Genomic DNA, 19162 nt, shown 5'->3' with positions numbered 1-19162 from the left:
ATCTTCGGCATGCAATCGAATTGGTGCGTGCAACAGCTGACATCTGAGCAGTGGCAGCGTACGTCAGAAAAGCGAGGCTGCAAGTTCTGGATCAGTTACGAGTACTGTGGGATTCATTACAAATAAGAGGAAAAAAAAGTTTGATTACACAGAGATGACAGTTTTATCTGGCCAAAGGTGAATATATACTTCAATTCCTCAGATACACTTTGTGGGTGCATTTAATTAGAACAATTCTTCAATGTTTCATAACCCCTTTTAGAAGGAATCAGGAAATAGCTACTCAATGCAGTATCCAGGAATAAATGCGGGTTTCTTATTTTACTTGAAGGAGGTTAAAAAAACTCTCACACTTTCATCACGTCACAGTTTTGTACTGTTAGAAATAAAAAGCAGTGTTCTTGAAAATGTTCAGAATCAGCTACTTCCTGTTAGGAAGAAAGATTTCAGGATGTCAAGGGCTGGTGCAGGGCTATCAATTTAAACAAGGGAACGAGGCTAAGTGGAAATCCTCATACTAGAAAATGGACAAAGACAGATCCCAGTCCAAGAGAAGCTCAAACATGAGCAAGTAAACCAGCACAGCAAGGATAAGACTATGCTAATTTAAGCAACACATTGACTCAAATATTCTACAATGCAAACAATGTAAAAAATGAGGGCCTGACAAAGCCAGCCCGAAGCAAACATAATGAGAGCAAGATCTGGGCATGCCTCCCCTTGTCAGCTCTAACGATATCCCTGTCTTGACAAGTACTAAACAGCCTTTCTGTTGCCTACCCTTCCTTGAAGCTAAGAGCCAACTGCATCAACCGAGCTGTTGACAAAGTCCAGCACTGTACAAGTTGAAGATGAAAACATACTAATTTGTATCCTAAATTCTCAGACCTAGATCACAAATCGAAAGTCTGAGGAGTTCCTGGAGGCCCAGATCCTGGTAGCTCTTTCTGAATCTCTCTGGAAGAGCAGTGGGAGAAAACGCACACCAAATGGGTCAAAGGAAGGGAGATGGCTGTCCTGGCTGGACAAATCTGCTGTGTGCTTGCAGTACAAAGGGTAGCACTAAAAAGAAAGGTGAGGTTGGCGCTCCAGTCTGAAACGCTACAAGTCTTACAGAGACCATTTGTAATGATGACCCTGCAAAGCAGTTATGCACACTTTTAAGTATGATGTATCAGTGCTACAAGCACTGGGACAGGCAGCTGAGATCCCGAGTAAAATAAACAGATACCAAGAAGAAACAAAATAGTACAGAAGAGAGAGACGTAGTAAAGAGGTCAAGTTATAACCCAAGAATGTCTTTAGGCATTTCTTTTGTAAAGATTAATTGGATCATTCAATAGAAAGAACTGTCTGGAAAGCTGTCCTGAAATTTCCTGACATACCTCAACTGGAGGTAAACCATCAAGAAACCCAGTAAAAGACCAAGGGATTCTTGAATTATTGTAGCAATCATCAGATTTGGCAAAATATTTCTTATGCTAAGAAGTTTCAATTACAGTATCTTCTTACTGTTTATATGGGTTTATAGAAGCATCTGTATCACCTCAAACTCTTCTCTTCCATAGCCCCAGAAAACTCTTGGGAACCTTCTTTTTCACTATAATTTCTTGTGAAGACTTAGCATCAGAATAATTCCAACATCATGTGGAAGAGTGAAAGTAGAGAAGCAGAAATCCAGCTTACAGACGAACTGAAAACACCTAAAAATGATAAGAAATAATCCAACGAGATGTTCAGACATGACAAAAAGGATAGCAGAACGTATGCAAGCAGAGCAGCTAGTATGAAAGGAGCAGCCTGAAGAATATCAAGGATTATAGAGCCCTGGGAGCAGCAGTCTGGGGCTCTGGGGCACAGGTAGTTTTTTCATCAATCCTCCCAGTCAAAAAGAACGGGGTTGATAGGGCCAATCAAATCTGGCAAATCAACAAATGGCACAGGACTGGTGCCACAGCCCGGGGTTTGGCTACTTAGACCCTGCTTTGAGAACCCTGCTCTACTGGGGCCCGAGAGGGTCCCCTTGTCAAAGAAAGGGAGGAGTATCCTTGGTCAGAGGCTTGCCAAGCTCGTGAAGAAGACTTTAAACTAGAGTTGCCAGGGGAGGGGAACCTCAATCCATCCCACTCCTACCAGTATGACGACAATGCCAGTAATAGATGCCCAGAGCCTGGAGAAGGGTCACAGGTCTGCAGGAAAGCACCTGGAGTGCAGCACAAATTAATACCAGCCACTCCAGCCAGTAAGTCAGCTTCATCAGGGTCTCTATACAAACACACAAAGCATGAGGAATAAACAGGAGTTAGAGACATGTACAGGCCTGCAGGGCTATGATTTTATTGGCCTCATGGAGACATGGTGGGATGGCTCCTGGGATGGGAGTGTTGGAAAGGAAGGATACAGGCTCTTCAGGAAGGACAGGCAGGGGAGATGAGGAGGGGGTGTCACCCTCTATGTCAATGACCATCTGGAGGGCATGGAGCTCCACCTGGGGATGGATGAAGAGTCATCTGAGAGTTTACAGGTCAGGATTAAAGGGAGGGCAGGGACAGGTGATGTTACAGTGGGGGTCTGCTGCAGGCCACCTGACCAGGAAGACCTCATTTTTAAAAAGTGAAAAAAGGAAGACCCAGGGAACTATGGGCCAGTCAGTCTCACATCTGTGCCTGGCAAGGTCATGGAGCAGATCCTTCTGGAAACTGTGCTAAGGCACATGGAAAATAAGGAGGTGATTGGTGACAGCCAACATGGCTTCCCTAAGGGCAAATCATGCCTGACAAATTTGGTGGCTTTCTACAACACCATTACAGCATTGGTGGATAAGGGAAGAGCAGCTGGTGTCATCTACCTGGACTTGTGCAAAGCATTTGACACTGTCCCACACAACATCCTTCTCTCTAAATTGGAGCAACATGGCTTTGACGGGTGAACGATTCAGTGGATAAGGAACTGGATGGATGGCCACAGTCAAAGAGTTGTGGTCAATGGCTTGATGTCCCAGTGACGAGTGACGTTCCTCAGGGGTGGGTACTGGGACTGGTGCTGTTTAACATCTTTGTTGGCAAGATGGACAGTGGGATTGAGTGCACCCTCAGCAAGTCTGCCAACAACAGCAAGCTGAGTGGTGCGGTCAACACACTGGAGGGAAGGGATGCCATCCAGAGGGACCTGGACAGACTGTAGAGATGGGCCTGTGCAAACCTCATGAAATTCAACAAGGCCAAGTGCAAGGTCCTGCACATGGGTCAGGGCAATCCCATGCACAAATACAGGCTGGGCAGAGAATGGATCAAGAGCATCCCTGAAGAGAAGGACTTGGGGGTGTTGGTTGGTGAGAAGCTCAACATGAGCCAGCTATGTGCGCTCACAGCCCAAGCAGCCAACCGTATCCTGGACTGCATCAGAAGAAATGTGGCCAGCACATTGAGGGAGGTGATTCTGCCCCTATACTCTACTGTGGCAAGACCCCACCTGGAGTACTCCACCCAGCTCTGAGGCCGCCAACATAAGAAGGACATGAGCCTGTTGGAACAAATCCAGAGGAGGGTCACCAAGATGATCAGAGGGCTGGAGCACTTCTCCTGTGAAGACAGGCTGAGAGAGTTGGGGTTGTCCAGCCTGGAGAAGGCTCCAGGAAGACCTTATAGTGGCCTTCCAGTACTTAAAGGGGGTTTACAGGAAAGATGGGGAGGGACTCTTTACCAGGAAGTGTAGCAACAGGACAACGGGTAACGATTTTAAACTGGAAGAGGGTAGATTTAGATTAGCTATTATGAAGAAATCCTTTACTGTGAGGGTGGTGAGACACTGGAACAGGTTGCCCAGAGCAGCTGTGGATGCCCCATCCCTGGAGTGTTCAAGGCCAGGCTGGGGCTTTGAGCAATCTAGTCTAGTGGAAGGTGTCCCTGCACACAGGAGGGGCTTGGAACTTTTTTTTTTTTTTTTTTTTAACAAATACCACTCTTTCTATAAACCTTGAGAATTAATAATGCAAGATGAAGAAGCAGCATCTTCAAAGCCTTAACCTCAATTACTTCATAAGCAATCTTAATAGCATATTTCTTTCTATTGTTGGAGTAAGAGCCAGCAGTACTGAAAATGAAAAAAATGAGTTGTGCAAATATCCCCTAAAAATTAATGTATACAGTAGCCTGATTACTAATTACTTCAAATGTGGCTAAATACAGAAGAGGAAGAAAGACAAATGCAAGTAAAAATATGTATATCTCGTGACTACTATGAAGTAACGGAACTCCCCGCAGTGTCTGAATAGCTTGCGGGTAGTTCTCTTTACTAGAATAAAACTTCACTTAGTGTGCAAAAGTCTATTTGCAACCCACACATTTTTACCCATACAGCTACGGAATATCTAGCACAATCAAGAAAGGGCTTTAAAAGACACATTCAGCAAGCAAAGATAGCAAATTCTGACTGCCTACAGATTTGCAGACTATCATTACTACTCTCTCCCCCTTCCCCCACCAATACGGTTTTTATCTGATACTCTTTATCACCTCTTCTCTCCCAGCAAGAACTGCAGTTCCCTCACCCTCCCTGCAGCCCTCCTGGATTGCACCCAGGTCTCCTCGCCACCAGCTGAGGGAAAGACAAAGCACATGGTCTGCTCCAAGCTGCGCATGCCTGCACAGGCCCAATGGTAGCCCACCTGGAGTGGGTTCTGGCTGAGCTTCCACAGGAGACTTTCCTGGTGGCTCACTCACAGACCATACTCTCTTTGCTGCTGCTGCTGACAGTTTTTGTGACAGTTACAGGAACTGGATGTAAAGACTCTGCTGCTCTGTCAAATTTGATGGAAATTGATGTGTTGAAAAGCTACAGGGATTGAGGGGGAGGCTGGGATGAGGGAAGAGGACAGATGGATGGCATCCCTGCATAAGCCTTATTCCTTTGCAAAAAAAGACTAAAAAGCAAAGTAATTGCTAAGGGTTCACTTCAGTGAAGCTCTAAGACAAACAGATGAAGTATGGACTACATAAATGGACAGCGAGGTGGACTGAACCAGCTGAACTGCCAGGCTCAGGGAATCGTGATCAGTGGTACAAATTAGTAGTGGAGTACTTAAGGGGTTGATATTGGGGCCAATACTGTTTAACCTCTTTAATAATGACCTGGATGAAGAGATAGACTTTGCTGGGAGGAAGTTCCGTTCAAATACACGGAAAAACTTCTTTACAGTTAGGGTGACAGAGCACTGGAACAGGCTGCCCAGGGAGGTTGTGGAGTCCCCTTCTCTGGAGGGGGATGGATGCAGTCCTGAGTAATGTGCTCTAGGCAATCCTGCGTTGGGAGTTGGACTAGATGATCTCTAGAGGTCCCTTCCAACTCTGATAATTCTGTGATTCTGTGAGTGGCTGATACACCAGATAGCTGTGCTGCCATTCAGAAGAACCTCGACAGGCTGGAGAATTGGACAGAGAGGCCCTCATGAAGCTCAACAAGGGGAAATGCCAAGTCTTGCCTGTGAATAACACCATCCACCAGTACATACTGGGGGCTTTATGGGTGGCAAGCAACTTTGCAGAGAAAGACCTTGGGGTCCTGTTGGTCACCAAGCTGACCATGAACCAAAGATGCTAGTAGCATCCTGGGCTGTACTATGAAAAGCACTGGCAGCAGGTGAAGGGAGGTGATCCTTTCACTCCACTCAGGCCTGATGAGACACATCTGGAGTGTTGGGCCCAGTTCCAGGCTACCCGGGACTAGAGAGACAGGGACTTACTGGAGCAAGCCTAGCAAAGGGCCACAAAGATGATAAATGAATTGGAGCACCTGCCATGAGGAGAGACTGAGCAACTGACCAGGCCTGTTCAGTCTGGAGAAGAGAAGGCTTGGGGGGACCTCAATGGATATAAATACCTGATGGGAGGGTGTAAAGAAGACAGAGCCAGACTCTTCTCAGTGGTGCACAGTGACAGGGTGAGAGGCAATGAGAATAAATTGAAATACAGGAATTTTCTTTTAAACATTAGAAAAAGTTTACTGTGAGGGCAGTGGAACACAGGAACAGGTTGCCCAGAGAGGTTGCAGAATCTCTGTCCTTGGATATACTCAGAATCTGACTGGACACGGTCCTGGGCAACCTGCTCCAGCTGACTCTACCAGAAGCACAGGTGCTGGATTAGATGATCTCCAGAGGTCCCTGCGAACCTCAGTGACTTCATGATTCTGTGAAATATTTCCTGAAAACATCTCAAGGATGAAGTGCAAGAAAACCCACAGTTAGAGGACAAACAGCCCTCCTAATGTGATTCAGAATCACTTCACTTGGTTACGCCACGAATAAGCAAGAAAGAACAAATAAATGTTTCTATCAAAACCTTTAACTTCCAGTTACATTAAAACACAAGCTTATTTTCATGTAACCTGCCAGCTGCCTAGCCAATTTTTCCAGTGTCTCCTTACTCAATTTCATCTTTATCTATCATTTTATATTTTTTCAGATTATTCTGCTGCTGTTACAAGAATATTACACTGACAGTCTCCAAAACAATATCCAACTTTTATCAGAGAAGTGAAAAGACAGAAAACAGAAATCCTTCAGAAACAGTAGTGGCAATGAGGTTGACACATCTATCTATACCAGAGTGATATACCAAACACAGGAATATTTTGTTAAAAGCATGATTTTTAGTCTTGAGAACGGAGAAGGAAAGTGTTGGGCTTGTCAACTCAGGAATTCCCTTACTCTCAGCTCCACAAACTCTTTTGTTCTACACTTAATCACTATTATCTCATATTCCAATATGTTCAAGACCAGATTGTTTAGTTTATAATACATGGATGAATTCCTCTCCTTCCCCTACCCAATTAGTTTTACAGCCTAGAAAACTTTAATCAAAAAATGACTTTAAACCTTAAGTGCCCTGCTGTTCTGTATCTTTTCCCACTTACAATAATTTACATTAATTATGTTAAATTGATTGCTTCTAATGATCAAGGCAAAAACTTTCTTTTCCTTTCTACCTATTTTAGTAGCTATCTGTACTGTGCTGCCTTATTCAGCAAATTATCCTCCTGATGGCAACCTTTATTTTTAAAAAGATGGCCACTGACTTTAATCACGCACAAGAGAGAATTTCCTTTCAGCCAAGGAATTATAGCTGTGACTGCCTGTAGAAGATAGTAATTTATATCATGGATGAGTAACCACTCGTCATAAGGATGAGTGAATGGTGTGGAGCCACTGCCAAGCCATTAAGAGCAACTCTCCTCTTAGCAGCTCAAGGAGAATGGTTTCAAAAACCCAGGTGAAGCCTCTTTTGGTCAGTGTCACACAGTGCCAAAAAGGGGCTCCTCAAGGGAAAATGGATAGCTGAACCAATTCAGACAGAAGAGTTACTGTTAGGGACTTGATCGTAAGACTCACACCGATTTCCTTGCCAAACATTCTCTACTCTGTTTATCACAAACATAGGCTGATTGTAAGGTTGAAGTTTCTAAGAGGTAAGAAAGAACCCCCAGGACAAGAATCTCAGCTGTGATTGCGGTCAGGGCAGTGCAGTGCTGATTTAAACAACAGTCCAATATCAGTTCTGAAAACCAGAAAAGGGATTTATTTTGCAGGCAGATAAAGTAGAACGTCAAGCTTAGATTACAAAATTGGTTGCTTCTTCCCCTGTGCATTTTAGCTTTTCTATATAATGGGATCCTGTGGCACCTACAAGTTAGAAGGGCATCTGAACAGAGAAGAGTGGTCTGTCTTTACTCCTTCAAAACTGAACTTGCCAAAGCAGAGCTAAAATAGGTGAGAGAAGCTGTCTGTGTAGAAACATTATAGCAAGACTGAGACACATTCAGGCCAAAATTAAGGAAAAGATAAGAAACAGAATGCAATTTAAATACCAGGGTATTAATCCAGGACTAACAGGATCCAAATGAATGCCTAGACCCCCACTGCTTTAACGTCCTACCCAGGGTAAATAATTTCCCTCTCTACATCACTACATTCCCACCTGTAAAGTAGCAAAAACACGATGAGGTCTCCATTGGTGTGCTTTGTTTCCACTGATGAAATACCCTAAATAAGATTATAATCTCAAATTAGGTCTCTAATTTAACAGTGACTTAGAGTGAACTGAGAATGCCCGAACATCTATGGCCCCTCGCCACCTAGGCAGTGAGAGGAGGTAACTATGTCCTCTTACCATGATAACGTGTCCTCATCTGCTTCAGGGCTCTGGCAATTTGTATAACTTTAAGTCACATCTATAAGAAACTACGCTCAAAATTGCAATACTGGATGATCAAACTAAATTCATGAACACCAGATTCTATTATGTTCACACAAAAATAAGCACCAAATGCATCTACAAATTCTACTGTAAACCAACATTAACCAGCTTCATGAAAAAAGCCCACTCTATTTTTCTTTAATAATAAACTGAAGAAGTAGATTTAAAGATATCAAAATGAAATCACTTACAATTACTACTAATCATTACAAGAAAAATCAAGACAAGGTGAAAAGCTTAGCTTGGCTGCAGCCACTGAAGGAAAAAGAAAAAGAAATTTTCAGTGGTGAAACATTAATTTTCATTCCTGATGAAGCAAATAAGAATCTTAAACCAAAGAATTATCTTTGTTGTTGTCTTTTAAATCTTTCAGTTATCTACCTACTTAAGCTTTGCAGACAGACATCTGCAAATTTTCAGACAATATGAAATAAACAGAATATTCAAAATATGTCTAAACCTGGTTTACTGCCTCTTCCTCCTATTAAATGTAATTCCTACTTATTTTTCAAGAGGGATTTCAGCTCGTGGGTTCATATGCTCAACAACACAAAAGAATCAAAAGCAGCTGTTGTCTGCAACAAGCACTGTAAGGACTTTGGAAGTTATAAAGGACTTATTTTTAGTTGAGTGATATGCTAATACCCCAGCAGAGTTAGATCAGTGCTTCACTGCAGTAATGCAAGAAACCCAGCTACCTGCAGCTACAGCATTCATCAGGTATCTTGTCTCTATAGATTTCACTGCTGGTGAGTATGTTCCCCTCCCATCAGGTTCTTTTGGCCAGCAGCACCATTAGAAATTGCTTCTGTTGTCACAGCCAAATAAAACACAGTAAAAGCAATTGCCCGGTCCTCCAGGATAAATATCTGTAATTTAAGCACAAAATTACAGTGCCTGACCATAAGCTGACGTAGTGGAGAGTACTACCTAATCAGAGAAGTCATGTAATAACCAGCATCCTTACGATATCCTCAAATGAGGAAATCCCATGGGATGTTTGATTAAATGACTCTGGATAGACACGGCTCTAAATTGTTCCTATGAAACTCACAGAAAGCCTGCTTTCCAGTGCTAAAAGTAAGTACAAAATCTGCTGAAATTAACGTCAATGTTAACAACTGCTGACTCCAATGGACAGGGCTGGCCACACAACCCATACGTATAAGTATCGTAGCTATGGTCAATCCATACACTCAACAGAAAGCCATGGGTCAAAATTAGTAACTTATTTGTAGCTTCTGCTGAATAATATTACATAGAAAGTAATTCATAGGTTACATGGTAAATGTTTTACGATTGAAATAAAGTTCTTTCAAGACACCAGGAAAAAAAAATACTCTGGCTTTTAGATTGTTACTGAATATTCACTACTGACAAGGTAATTGGTACATGATGACAAGCTGAAGTTTTCAGATAGTTTCCTCCTAAGTCTGCCAACACAGGGCTGGAATCCATAGAAAAGACCCACTCCCTGACAACACTTCATTTGGCTGCTGTAACCAACCCACTTCTCTCCATTTACTTTGCCAAAATGAACGCGAGGCTGAATAAGGTAATATTTGAAGTCAGCACCAGCGTGGTGCTGCAAAGAGGTTCCATAAAAAATTGTTTATTGCTGATCTACCACTTCTTTATGCCACATTCAACAGGCCAAACGAAATTTCAGACTATTTTGACAAACATTCAGTGGACTATCCTCCCTTGACTGACATGTATGTAAACTTGGTTTCATAGCTAAGAACAAAACCAAGCAAGATGCTGTCAGACATTATCCCTTCATGCTGTGTCAAGTGAGCCATCAGCCACCATACTCAAAAGTGCTGGCAGAGGCTCACGCTCTGGATGCAGAAGAGTATGACTGTGGAATCTCTGCCTTTAATCAAGAAATAGCCAGCGCCATCAGGTACTCTACAGAAGGTGGAAGGTGTTTCTTGACTCCATTTTTTGACGTGGTCATACCAAAATTCTCCTGCATTGCTTCTGCGCGACAGGTGTGCCTGCATCTGTCGCTCCTTGAGTCATTTTAGAGCAGGAAGCTACCGTGTCTCAATAAATTATAAAATAAATTGGATGAAGACAGAAATTCAAATAAGCAGCACAGAGCTGTCAATCATTAATTTGAGGTTACTGACAAGCACACAGCAGAAAACAGGCTGGTAACGTGACATGCCAGATCTCGTAACTCTCTGCACAATTTGCAAAATACCAGGCTACCTACATCACACTGGGGCTAGATATTATATTACATCCTTCCAGCAACAGCAAAGTTTTGCTTTTATCTCCATTCATTTATGCAAGATTACATTAGGGTAAGTTAACCCAGCACGTCACTAACAGCTTGCGATCCTTGTCTGTACTGCGATCAGAGACAGGAATGAACAGCAGATAATCTGTATTCGCACTTCATTACACCCCTGGATCTTGCAGGAATAGTTAATACATTTTCATGTGCCATGGAGGAAAGACAGTTAGCTAGTGCTCTTTTGTGGAACAGCTACTACGAGATCAATCCAAAACTAAATACTCATCCTGAAAAGCTCTGAATGATCTCAATTCTTTTTTAATTGAAGGAGAAACTGATGGCACCCAGCACTTTGCACATTTAGATGCACAGTATCACTTACTGTTTTCCAGGCTACCATGAAGTGTCAAACTCCAATGTGAACCTTCTGCCCTGCCAATAATTGATAAAGATGCTTTCCCAATATTCTGAAGAGGCTGTCAAATAATGCTTTGATTGTCTACATTCTCCATTCGGCTGGCTTGACAGATGAAAGTAGGGCTTTATTATCAAAACATTTTCAGTTTTCCGTTTGTTATACCATTATGTTACTGGCCAGGATTTAGGGAACAAACTTTGAAAATTACACAAGAATGTGCCCACACCTTAACACCTTTTAACACCTTAAAAATAATTTAGTAAAACTTCAAACCATCTAACAGTTGGGTGTTTTCAGTGAGGGACTACAGGACAGAGCCTGGCATTCTACTAAGCAAAAGACAAGACAGACACATCTTGAAAGATGAACCATATTCCGACCTGTGTAGGTAAGCTTGTAAAGCTGGAGGGAGGGAGGATCACAAAACCGTACTGACTTTCCCCACTTATGTCCCACAAGTAGGAAAAAGCCTGCGCAGCAATAAAAGAGGTAATAGCTGTGGACTCTGAACTCAGAGCCCTCCACTTGCAAACACGCGTGCTGCAGGGCTGATTTCCAGATTGGACACAGGGTCATTATAAAATGCTTTCTTCTAAACATGAGTACCTAGCTAGATGTTTCCACAACACCCACTGGGTTTCACTTGAACCATGTACGCAGGAAATGCTACTTAGTGAAAAAGCAGCGAGTGCAACACAGAATAGAAGAGCTACCAAGAAACACGACTGCTTCTTTATCCAAGCTGCAAACTCAAAAATTTCCACTTTTATCAAAAGCATTTCCACCCAGCAGAACTGTCAAGGTTATTACAATGAAGTGTAAAAGATAATTTACTGAGAAGGCTCTTCAGCAAAATCTGGTAGAAGGGACTGAAGAGCCTCCCACAAACAGAAAGAACTGTGATACCTAGTTAAGATCTCCTGCTTCCCTGTGGCAACTCTTCCAGTTGCTGGTGTGGGGGAAGGGTACCGCCAGCTCTGGGGAAGCTTTGACTCAGAGGAGCATCTCTTCTCCTCTCTGTGACTTGAAGCTTCAGGGAAGTGGCGCAAAGAAAAACCAGTCAGCCATCAGAAACTACCTTCAGAAACAGGCAAAGCAAAGGTTTTACTTCTGTACTGTGTAATGTGACAACGCAAGTCACTTTCGCACGCTCCATCACTTCTCCCTACTATGTCCTCCTGCAATTAAATAGGTAGTGAGCAGCTGAGAAACAGCTCCTCATCACTTACAAGCATCTAGCACAACCGTCCACATGCATGGCTCTCCTCTAGCACCAGCTCAAACACATTAAGAATAATAAAGATCACCTGAAATGAACTTCAAGTAAATGTTTTCAAAAGAATTCCTCTGTTCGAAGGCTAATTCTCAAGCTGTCTTGAGCCATCACTAAACTTTAGGCATCTGAGCTTAAAAATGAAAATAGTAATGATTAGGATTCTTCAAATATCATCAGCACTGTTTGCATACAAAATTTCATAGGGATAAATTTGGAAAATTTTAACAAAGTGTATGGCTGTGATGGGAAACTGTTGGGAAGGGTGACAAGTCTGACAAAGAGAATTGGGCTAAAAATCATGCATTAATGACTTAAATGAGCATTATTTTTAAAAAGTTCCTTAGGGAAGGCATTAGGCAAAACAGTTTGCCATTAAAAACCTTTGGAGTGCATTGCACAGACCCAATCCAATAAAGAAACAAGTACTCAGAAACAGTATATAAACTTGGGCAATACAGAGCTGGTACTTGACTTTTGACCTACCCACATGCTTTTGACTACTTTGCAAAATAAACCCATTTCAACTGTTTTCCGTTTCTTCAAGGAACACTACCCATCAAAGGAACACAGCTATTTCACATAATTCATAATTACCTGGAAAATAAAGTGCTTGTTTACAGCAATTTTTAGTGCTTTTCTACAAAAAATAGTATCTCCTCTGAAATATACAGCAAAAAGATGCAGCATCCGTGGACCATGAAATTTCATTTATAATATTTTATATAGTATAAGTGATTTATATTGAAGCATCTTTTACAGAGTCTTGGACAATTTTGATGAATACTATCCAAACAAAAACTGTTGGGTGTAAAACACACCCAAATTTGCCAACAGTCACTACAGACCAGATTTCTAATTCTCAGATTTACTTCAAGATATTTAACTGCTAGCTATTACATCTAGCAAGAAGAAAATCCAGTGAAGAACATGCCCAGGAAAACTTTTGCTTGCAAGCCATACAAACCTTATTAACTCAAAGCCAGAAGAAATGTTCTTGCAGGTCATTCAGTCTCCATTTATGAAGAAGTGAACCAACCCAAATGCTTCAGGCAAGAAAAGTGAATGCACTAAATGATGCATTCCCTACAATGGTCACAGTACCTCTGCTCTTGGGCTCTGCAGCCTAAGTCTCAGAGAACTAAGCCACTCTGTTCTTGAGTTTTACACAAAGCCAAAGATAAAAACCAAAAAAGCAGTGTCTAAGCAGTTTGGAGGTAAGAAAAAAAGAAAGCTATTTATTAGAATCCTCCTGCAGATGCTTCATTTCCAATACAGACGTTAGCCAGTGTCTGACTGAAGGGAAATAGTTCACATTACTCAGTTGTTTCAATAAGCAAAGGTGTTGATCTGCATTGAAGATGCTGATCTGTAAAGGAGCCTGTGCTGGCTGGCAGCCACTGCCAGCTGCTCTTTCTGTTTCTGTAAAGTTTGGGATGGTTCTAGAGAAGTGGCAAGGGAAAAGACCTGACCTCTTCTGAACAGGAAGAATAACTGCAGGAGATAAGTGAGTTCAGTACTCAAATGTATACTCAAATGCCCTTGATATAAAAATGGTAACAAAAAAAAAGAGCAGGTATGACAGAGAAAGAAGTTACTGCAAGATCAGTTAAATAAATAAATTTAAACCAGAAGACCTGGGGAAGAAATACAGTTAATGAATATTTTTTCCAGACTTTTCAAGTTTTAATTTTATTTTGTGTTACTGTTTGTCTGCTTATAGGATCCAACATACTTGCGACATGGTAGCATTTATATCATGCTTTTCATTCAGATGTATCAAATAACATTTCACACAGACTAATCTTCTGATATATGAAGTTACATTAATAGAAGTAAACTAACTTCAAAGTGATCAATTACAAGAGATCAAGAAGAATCCAAATTTGAAGACACTATTTAGTTACAAATGCATTTCTTCAGCTACACAGAAAAATGGATTTTTAAAGTAGTCTTAAATCTAAATGTAATTACGCCCTTATTATGTATAAGCACAGAAATAAAAAGCCAGGAGGATGAAAGTACAGCTGGCCATGACATTTTTTTGGAAGAGTCTTTAGAAGGATCAAATCTGAAATGATACACAGGCAGTGAGCTCTGTGACTTTTTAACTGTCTGAAGGCATCAGTCTGAGGACAAAATTACTCTAAATTTCATAGATGAAAGATCCCAAGTCTACCAGTTTCTGTATTTAGCACCCTGCAGGGTAGCTCAGAAAGGAAAGCACAGGGCTCCTGGTCTGTGTGGCAGATTGCTTTATAGTGTTTGATAAAACCTGAGGTGAGACAGAACAGTAAACCCTCTCCACTTTGAGAACGTGCTTCACAAGACAGACTTAGTAGTTTCTGATGTGAAAAAAAAAAACAAACCAAAAACAAACCCACAAACAAAAAAAAAACCCGCAAGCATGATATCACTCTTGGTGAAAAAGAAGCTTTACAGTTCAAAGTTGTTGCTGGTTCTTGGTGGCTCCAGAACTAAAGAGGCTATGCTGGGCAATGACAGTTTTTGATGCAGAGGGACAACGTTGAGGGAAATTCAACTTACTACATTTCCAAAGGGATGCCAAAAGATCTTCTGCAGACATATCTGTATTTGTTTCTTACTTACGATCATTACTTACAGGCAGACTTCTTGCTGACAACTTTCTCATGACTTACCTGTTTTCAGAAGATACATTAATGTCCTCTCCAGAATCTGGTCCCTGGCACTGGCATTTTATCAAGTGATGCTGGTTCTTGCCCAGCTGCCCAAGGAAGGGTTTGAGAAATTAAGATTCTTCTATGAAAATCCTAAATTGTTTGGTCTTTAAGGACTCAAAAAAACAATTATTAAAGGTTATAAAAGCTCTTCAGTGAAATACGTAGTCGGCAACTGTTCCTAATTATCAATGGAATTTCTAATAGAATTAGATTAGTGCTCTCACTTGCAAAGACAAGAAGACAGTCCTCAAATAATTCAAGGAAAATGTTCATCCCAGAAGACTCATTAGAACAACCTCCAAAGACTGCAAGCAATTGAGAGGAGAGATATTTTTTTTTAAGCCTAGTTTCCTAAGCAACTGAGGCTATGTAGGGCAATTAAAATCCTAAGAGGAAACCTTAAGAGGCAGCTTCAGATGCCATAACATCATAAACATTATAAATCCATCTCCACAGAAACAATCCTGAGATAAAAACCATATTTTCTTTATTACCAAGAGAAGTCTTGAATAAAAAAAATTGCAAAAGCCAAGCACTAATGTATTTTCTTGTGTTAAAAAAAAAAAAAAAAAAGAAAAGAAAGAAGATTCAATAGCTGACACAGCAGCATGCAAGTGACACAAGGAAAAGTCTGCTCTAACACTCCTCCTCCCCAATAGCTTCTGGACTCATATGCCACTGGTGCCAGCACTGACTGTGTGACTTCTCAGAGGGTATAGTTCATGAAAATATAGTGTTATACCAGGTGAAATGAGTCTGGAAATACTGTCCCTGGTGTCTTCTGGAGGATTTTTGCTAGTGTGCTAGTATTACTGTGGTGAGGAACCAAACTGACATGATTTGAGCAGAACTAGAAACTGCAACTGTGAGGATCATCTATTAAGACTAAAGACAGCCATAAGAACATTATGAATTGTCCAGACTCATGTTTAACTGCAGCACATTATATACGAATTCCAACTCTCCTGTATTTTCCCCTTAAAATTCTTGTTGTACAATCCCCCCTCCCTTAGAGTAAAAATACAAGGTCTACGAACAACATCGTAACAGCATATAAATCTACCTGAAAACAGATGGACTAGAAACATAGTCAGTGACAACCAGAGCTGCTAAAATTTGGCAGCTATAGTTAAACACCCATGCTTTCTAAAACATGAGCCAGAACCAAACCCCCCCCAACCCTATGCAAAATAATTCATCATTAAAGTATCAAAACAACAGTTACAAGCTTTGCTACTGATCTAGACATGGAAAAGGCAGGGTTTTACATAGGGTTGTTCTGCTGCACGTTCTTTAAGACCAGGCAGACAAATGGGAAATACAACACAGGTACAGATCAGGACGATCAGCACCTGGACTGCCTGTTAGAAGCAGCATGCTGACCCCTCCACATCCAGGAGCAACTGGGCATTCCCAGAAATAATGACATTGAGTCTGCTAACAGCCCTCATTTCCTCTGGATGGGACAAGCAAAGAGAGGGCCACAAAAGCCTGGCATTAATGATTTCTTTTCATGCAATCACCAGTTACCTGGAGGCAGCAAAGAGAGGTGACACTCGTACTATTCAGTGCATTCCTGTGCTCTGTAATGGAAAACATATAACACTGCCTTCCAAGGAAGATGCAAACAAAATCAGGGCTTGCTGAATTAAGTAAAAAGTTTGTGTTTAAGATGAATCCTTGGCAAACGCATACTTATTCCATTTAGATTTCTCAGCTTTGGCACTTCAGAGCTGCTGGTAAAAGTCCCATGAAGAAAGACATGCTAGATTTTCACAAAGGCGGGGTGGGGGGTGAATACAATACAACAGGTGAATACAATTAAAAAAGGACACAACATCAGCATTCTTGATTGGCAGGCCTCGGTGAGGAAGGAAGCCAAGGAATATTTGTAAAAGCATTTCTACTTTAAGCCATGTAAACAGTGTAATGAATTTTCTTGTTGTGTACTGCATGTATGGCTTTGATTTTTTTTTTTTTTCTTGCAAAGGCAATTCCTAGTAGAAAATATAAGGACTTTTAAGGAAGACAGCAAATTGCAATGTCCTGAGATAGTACCTCTAAACAACCATGACAGGTGTACACATGGAAAGTATTTTCTAGATTTCGGCTAACAAACAGCAGACACAGTGCTCATAGCACCTCTGGATAAGGAATATACAAGTCCTGATCTACTAAGCTGATTTGGTTTTGTATTACCAAGGTATATCTCTGTTCTTTCAGTATTCAGCCTACCTGGCTGCCACAGAAAACAAATCAAGAGAGCTCTATTTGTTCACTATACAAACCAGAAAATCCTACCATTTTTAGCACATCATTTTTAAGTGAGTAGTCATTAAAACTTGCTCACTGGTTAGGAATCCATGGAATTGATTCTATTAACAATTAATGGCTCTGGCCATCTACATAATTACTGACAGCGTGACTTCTCTGCTAAATCCAAAGCAGTCCCAGCTAATTAACTAGTAAGCAGTCCTTTAAATTCCACAAGAAAACTCATACTACCAAACTGATTAGATTGTATCAGCGTGAGAAGACTCAATGTTGGGAAACACCTTACTTAGTTTACATAGAGACATCAATCATCTTTTTATTCTGATTTATTGAGCTCTTAAACCAAGACAGGATGGTTGCTTATCTTCCCATCATTGTGACCTAACTGCAGCGCGATGTGGGCACCAGGAATGTTCTAAAAAGTAACGCTACAAAAATGAACAATGCAAACTTTCCCTAAGCTGGAAACAATTATGAGTTAAATAAAGACAAGGGGGTGAAGAAGAGTGAATAGAAACAACAATTTTATCTGAATGCTTTATTAAACATTGAAAGCTACAGTGAAACTTGCAAGAAGGTTTGGGTTTAAAAAATGGCTGTGTGTGGAAGTTTGCATCACATCTACAGAAATATAGTCACTAAAGACGATGCAGGCAACATGCCAGAGGGCAAGTCCACCCTCCAGAGGGACCTACATGGGTTGGATGAAAGGCTGACAGCAACCTCAGGAGGCTCAGCAATGCCAAATGCAAAGCCCTGCCCCTGGGACACACTCAGCCTCTGCATGGGGACAGTCCCAGATGCCCAGCAGGGGACACCTCTGCTGGGAAGGCCTCGGGGCAAGGAGAGGCTGAGGAACAAGGCTTGTTGGTGGAGAGGAGCAGGCTTTGGTGGGACCTAAAAGCAGCCCCCCAACACTGATGAGGAAGTTACCAAGAGGACAGAGACTCCTCAGAGGCGTGCGACAAGAGAACATGAGAGTGAGCTCATAAGCTGAAAGGGAGGATGTCTGACTGCATGTATGGAAAAAGATTACCACACGGGTAAATAAGGTTTGGAGCATCCACCACCACCTGGTGACAATCATAAGATAAACTCACAACTGGCAAAACTGAAGCCTTACAAAATTCATCAAAAAGATGAAATGACTTGAACAGTACCATATAATGCAGGCAAATACAGCAGTCCTATTTCTGAAAAAAATTAAGTCACACAAGGTGGCAGACAGCATTCTCTGTCCCTGAAAAGGTCTTTTGACGAGAACAACCAATTACAACATAGGTCTCCAGATCAATTCTGTAGCTGATAAGAAAGTAGGTTTTGGATACATTAGCAAGCCTGAATATTGCGATAATCTCTTTATCTAGCATTTGTGAAAATGGAGGTTTGAGGACTCCGCCCAAATTATTTTGTACAACCTTCCAAAAAGTTACTGACATCTTGCAAAGTGCGTGGGAAAGAACTGTAGAATTACTCAAGTTTTATAAACAACCGTATGTAATTTAAAAAATAATTTGTTTAAAAGTGACTTGAGGATCACTGGCTGAAGGAAACTGCAAGGGAAGAGGTTCAGTAACTGACAGCTCCTTCCTTGAGCTGAAGGAGGCCCTTGAGCTGAAGGTGGGCTGGAAGCAGAAGCTGCATTCGCTCAGATCTCAGATAAAACACAGTTTTTTAAAGCAATTAATTGAAAAACTTGAGCTCTGAATTTTGTACCATTTTTACATCCTATAACAAGGCTGCTTTCCCAAAAACTACAACTACGTGCTCAGGTATAAGACATAGATTTGATGCAAAAATTAAGAGGTTCCTTATGCAGGAAGAGACCATAACTGTCCCTCACGGCCTGATCTGTAACACAAACATTCACAGCACGGCTGTTTTCCAAGAATCAATAATAAGGATTTGATATCTATGATGTGACTTCTTCCAGCATCTGCAAGGCAGCAGTCATTTTTGATGACTCAATACCAGCCTACGGCAGAACTGAACAAACTC

General features: G+C 41.4%; 1 protein-coding gene across 3 annotated transcripts in view; it reads right to left on the bottom strand.

Moving 5' to 3' along the window:
- The window catches only part of UBE2F (ubiquitin conjugating enzyme E2 F (putative)), a 92963-nt gene that overhangs the window by 11162 nt on the left and 62639 nt on the right, over positions 1 to 19162 (bottom strand). The window contains exon 10 of one of the 3 annotated variants that reach the window (XM_082483919.1): positions 16431 to 16473. The exons of the other annotated variants lie outside the window; for them this stretch is intronic. Coding sequence (XP_082340045.1) covers positions 16456 to 16473 — 18 coding nt within the window. The 3' untranslated portion in view covers positions 16431 to 16455. Of the gene's footprint in view, positions 1 to 16430; positions 16474 to 19162 lie in introns of those variants that run through there. 3 annotated transcript variants of the gene reach the window in all.

Source organism: Vanellus vanellus (assembly GCF_965231255.1).
Source record: "Vanellus vanellus genome assembly, chromosome: 5".
Lineage (NCBI taxonomy): Eukaryota > Metazoa > Chordata > Aves > Charadriiformes > Charadriidae > Vanellus > Vanellus vanellus.
The sequence above is the reverse complement of the archived record's forward strand: the minus strand, read 5'-3'. Positions and strand labels throughout refer to the sequence as shown.